The following is a 4,817-nucleotide window of genomic DNA, read 5'->3' on the forward strand; positions in this document are numbered from 1 at the left end:
GCAGGGCGCAGCGTGCTGCGAGTCAAGACTGTCTCTACCAGAGGGAGAAAACGTGCCCCCACCCCCTGCGCTTCTACTCTAGAACAGGGCAGCAGAGGCTCAGGAGTGTGTCTGTGGCGATCGCGCTGCGCTCAGCTCTGTCCCCTCTCCCCCTCCCCTCCGCCCACTCGGCTGTGCTGGGGCCTCTGTGACTTGTTCCAGGGGACCATCTCCGTTTTAGCCCTTTGGACTAATTTTTTTTTATGCTTCGGTACGGCTCACATCACGCACGGTGTAGAAATCTCACTGTGGCTCACATAGCAAGGTGGCCTAGGAGGAAAACTCGGTGTTAATCGTAGTCTGTTATTCGTGCTGTTGCAGGTGCCCCGCAACGTGGCCGCCGCCGCGGACGCCCGAGGCGAGTGCCCACGGGCAACACGCCCCCGCGTGTGCGTCGCCCAGTAGGACGTCCTCCAGGACCGGCACGCCGGGCGCGCCGTGCTGGAGATCCGCGTGAGCGGGGGGTGGGTCGTGGAGTGCATGGCATCCAACCCATAGGTAAGAAATGTTAAGCCAATCCGAGTCTTGCATGTGAGGCAAATGGAAACAGGTTGTAACAAAGTAACATCATGTTTGCAGGTGAAGTGATTGTCCTCAGCGACGACGACGAGGAAGATATTTACCATGTGCCTGCTGATGACCTTGATTTTGAGGTCAATGGTCCAGGTAAAATATTTAATAATTTAATACTCGACCTGGCTTGTTGGCTGTAATTTGTAGGCGACCAGCAATATTCTTACAGAAAACGAGCATACTCATCAGAAATACATTTCTTTCTCATTTTCTAGCTGCTATAGCTGCACCACCGGCACAGCCACAACAGCAGCCCCTGCAGCTGCCTCCTCAGCAGCCCCCGCAGCAGGCACTACAGCAGCCCGAATGCTCAAACTGCATGCATGGCGTGCCCACTCATCTTATTATGGATTGCCACCACCTCGCCTTATGTTCGGACTGTGCTCAATTGTTTCCGCACTTCCTTCCAAACTGCCCAAATTGCGGCCTGGCTATCAGATCCCTAGTGCGCGTTCGTTTTAATTAAATATAAACCTTTAAAATGCTTATTTTATCGTAAATCTCTGGCGCCTTCAATCCCTTTCCGCGCGCAACACCCACACCCACGCATCTACCAGAGGCATCTGATTCACGCAACCCACTTCCATGGTTACACTGTACCGTGTGTCGGGTGTCCGGGCCACGACATGCCGGTTTGCCTACTCACTCCATCCGTAAGGTGCAATGACCCTAGGGTGAGCATACCCGCAACACGGTTTTGCTCCGGAAAGTCAAGTGTGATCCTGTCCCAACAGTCGTTATAAGTGCAATACCATCTGTATCGCACTTTAAACGGTAGTACCACGCATGTGTCACGTCACAGCAACATTTTCTCCGGAAGCCAGGTGTAATACATGTGTGGTCTACACTTCAAGTGTGATACATGTGTGGTACTACATTGTAAAGTGTGATACTCATGGTATTGCACTTATTACTGTTTGACAGTACCACACTTTAAGTTTCTAGAATGTCGTAGCCCTGGCACACGGTACCGCGTACTACACTGGGCAAGTTGCCTACCCAACTCGTCTTTTATGGTGCCACGGTCTTTGAAAACAGGCGAAAGAAAACCCGCCCGTAGGGAATCGACTAGAAAGCATGTCTATTTTTCTCAGATTCATTCTGCAAGTGAGGGGAGCTAAGCGCCTGCGAGAGTCAGGATAGGCCAACCCGCAGTACGCGCACGCACTCCGGACAAGATGTTGCCTACCCACCAGGCGCTGTGAGAGCTTGCACTTGCTAAACTTGGCATGGCAGGTTCGTAGCGGTTAATGACGGAAGTACCTTGTTGATGATTCCTATGCCTGCGTCGGCTACCATGGTCTGCTCTGCAGAAGCCTTGTCCGCCGTCACGACCCCATTCAACCCCGCCCAGCTCTCCTATATTGCCAAGGCATGGCCAAGGAGAGCCGTATCAACCTCAAGACAAGAAGGCACCACTCCAAAGCACCGAGCCCATCGTGTGAGGTACCTGCTATCGACAGCACCTTGCTGGCCGCCATGCCGGATCTCTGCACACTGGCGCGGCCGTGCAGTCCGAGCTGTATGCCTCGGCCGCGTGCACAACGCCGAGGGACTTGACGACTTTCGTGAGCATCGTGAGCACCCTGCTGGCCGTCATGCCGAAGCTCAGCACACTGACGTGTCGTACAGTCCGAGGTAGAAGCTTCGACCGGAAACTTAGCAACTTAGTACATTGCCAGGGATGCTGATCTTTAAGTGCCTCTGCGAAACACAGAAATCTAACGCCCCAAGGAAGGTGCTGATTCCTACAACTTTTTTTCAGTGAAGTACTAGTAAATGTATTTTCCTTATTTTTATTGTTTTGGTCTTTGAAAGGGGGCCCCTTTGAAAGTAGATTTAGTTAAAAATCTAAAACGCAAGAAGTTAACAGGTATATTAAGTAAACAGTCTCAAATAGGCTAAGAAGAAACAATTTCACTCCTCCCACAGGTGAGAGAAGAACTATTTCAACCTCACCTTTCTCTAGCCAGTCTATTTTCAATCAAATCCTAAAAATTATACAGACTCATATTTTTGCAGTCCGAACTAACTGAACACAATGTTAAAATCAAGGTAGTTCACCAATGTTTACAAACTAAAACTAAAGTAGCATTTACAATATGTTGGTACTTAGAAAATCAATATCGAACATTACTATGTTAAATCGTATTGAAGCAAAATTCAGAAAACTAACTCTCATAATATGGACACACTTTCCACAGCAATATGATACAGTCCACTTATAAGATTTAATTAAACTCTATAAAAGTATTTCCTCACAGTTGCATCAATTCAAATTCAGGCAAGAGGCCCTACTTTTCTAAAGATCTTCCCATACAAATAAAAAAAAAACACTTTCATTGAAGCATACATGAATCAACATTAACAATAATTCTGACTGTATCAAAACATTTTAAACTCTGCATTTACATAGTACGCTTAATAGCATAGCGCTTTGTCCATGCAGTAGCATAGCGCTTGTACTCATCCGGCTTATTCTTCATCTGAGAGGCAATGGACGCAACAACTGGATCATCTAGAAAAACAGAAATTAATTTCACTAATTCCACAGGACAGTTAAATGTGATTTAAATTCATACTGTTCTGAATACTTTATATTTAACTGAAAATAATAAAGGGGCCTAGTATCCCATTGCCTGCTCATTTCTTTTTAAAATGTGCCATCACCCAGGTTTCTTAGTCAAATAGCTCCGAAGAGATGTTGCGTGCCAGATGTAAAACTGGAAAAGTCCTAGAAGCAAGAGCTCCTCCAACCCCAATTTTTCTTAATGATTCGATGGGTCTCTCTGATGTTTTAAAAATTATCAGAAAGTTGAACTGCCAAAGGGAAACCTCGATTGGGCAAAATTTGGTCATTTTTAAGACTTTCAAAAATAAGTTATAACATGCTAAATGCTAAGGTTCAATGGGTTGTTCCTACGTTAAAGTTTTACAGTAGGCTTTTAGAGAGCTCCTTGCACAAAGTATTTTTCTACCTCCCATAGAGCTAGAAAGTATTTCTCAGGCTGCTCATGGAACATTCTACGTTGTTTATTTTGATCTACCCTAGTTCTCCACAAAATATTGCTATTCCCCTTACCTGGATTTGGGTCTGACAAGAGGCTCTGTAGAGCAACCATGAGCATTGGTAGGGTGGTGCCTGACACCCACTGTCCATCATCAGACCTTCTCTTCAGAATGCTGATACATATGTACCCGGAGCTACTAATATTGGGATGATAAATTTTTGTAAGCATTGTCACCTGTTAACAGGAAAAGGGTTGTTAGAGAGTAGAAACATTTCCCTTGATTTCAAATAAAAATGAAATTACAACATGCAGAATGTAATCAGGAGACAGCTGTTTTTACAAGTGCACATTCACTTACTTTTGGAGGTGAGAGAGGGTAATCATCTGGTATTATAATATCAAGGTTAAATAGTCCTCCCTCATAACTTGACCCAACTGGTCCTTCAATTGCACCTCTCCACTTCATTAAATTCGGGCCGTTTTCCCCTTCCACAGGGGCAAGGCTGAGGAGAAAAGCTAAAATTAGTGGCTGTTAAAATTAAATAACAAAAGGGAATAAGGTAAAATTGAATGGAAGTAGAGATAACCCTTTACCTAACAACTCCTTGTGGCAGTCCTTCATTAATTTTCTTCATCTCTCCATTCAACCTGGAAGACAAAGAAGTTTACAGTAGTGAAAAGGTAAAGCTCAAATTGTGGAAAAACAAAACAAACAATGGTACCTGTTCAAAAGCATCTTCTCCATGTTTTCAAAAAAAAAAAAAAACACACAAAAAAAAAACACAGACTTCACAGACGAAAAGAATACGAGAGAACTGGCCTCTTCTCGTCGCTCGAAGTGAGCCACCAGAACCAGAACAAAGGGCTTCCCAATTCTTCCCACCAAACAAAGACGGTAACTTAAGAAAAAAAAAAAATCAAAACCTTGCAACAGAACTTTCTTTAACAAAAAATAAAAATAAGAAGATCGTTAACTTAAGCTTTCCTCTATTTTTAAAACTCTTGAAACGTTTTTTCGTGTAACAGTGTGTACAGTTTCATTCAAATATAACTTTAAGTAGTGTTGTGTTGTTTAAGTGTTTTAAATTGTGCGCGCGTACTAGCTGTGGAATGAATCTATTTCCTGTTCCCCCCAAAGTTGTTGTTTGTTTTGATATGGCCATGTTTTGGGTGGGAGGTGTTTAGGCGTTGAGA

At 44.4% G+C, this 4,817-nt stretch overlaps 2 protein-coding genes across 2 annotated transcripts in view; one reads left to right on the plus strand and one right to left on the minus strand.

The window, feature by feature from the left end:
• LOC113214155 (uncharacterized) overlaps positions 1–1,317 on the plus strand; it is a 16,434-nt gene extending 15,117 nt beyond the window's left edge. Inside the window, exons 6-8 of the mRNA XM_052273449.1 lie at positions 361–537; positions 619–705; positions 828–1,317. Coding sequence (XP_052129409.1) covers positions 361–537; positions 619–705; positions 828–1,078 — 515 coding nt within the window. The 3' untranslated portion in view covers positions 1,079–1,317. The remainder of the gene's footprint in view (positions 1–360; positions 538–618; positions 706–827) is intronic.
• Positions 1,318–1,891: 574 nt separating this feature from the next.
• LOC127750854 (uncharacterized) lies at positions 1,892–4,520 on the minus strand. The gene is made up of 6 exons (XM_052273452.1): positions 4,346–4,520; positions 4,218–4,271; positions 3,982–4,126; positions 3,695–3,857; positions 2,198–3,130; positions 1,892–2,078 (listed from the first exon to the last, which is right to left on the minus strand). The coding sequence occupies exons 1-5, from the start codon at positions 4,366–4,368 to the stop codon at positions 3,021–3,023; spliced, it is 495 nt and encodes a 164-aa protein (XP_052129412.1). The 5' UTR covers positions 4,369–4,520; the 3' UTR covers positions 1,892–2,078; positions 2,198–3,020.
• Positions 4,521–4,817: the final 297 nt, after the last annotated feature.

This window comes from Frankliniella occidentalis, unplaced genomic scaffold (genome assembly GCF_000697945.3).
Source record: "Frankliniella occidentalis isolate FOCC.00 unplaced genomic scaffold, Focc_3.1 Scaffold272, whole genome shotgun sequence".
Classification (NCBI taxonomy): domain Eukaryota; kingdom Metazoa; phylum Arthropoda; class Insecta; order Thysanoptera; family Thripidae; genus Frankliniella; species Frankliniella occidentalis.

Bases quoted from the DNA above. Each gene is read 5' to 3' on its own strand.
- LOC127750854 (XM_052273452.1), bottom strand. From the start codon at position 4,368: ATGGAGAAGATGCTTTTGAACAG. The intron at 4,272-4,345 runs GTACCATTGTTT...TTTGTCTTCCAG, and splicing joins GAGAAGATGCTTTTGAACAG to GTTGAATGGAGAGATGAAGA. The intron at 3,858-3,981 runs GTAAGTGAATGT...TCCTGTTAACAG, and splicing joins ACCCTCTCTCACCTCCAAAA to GTGACAATGCTTACAAAAAT.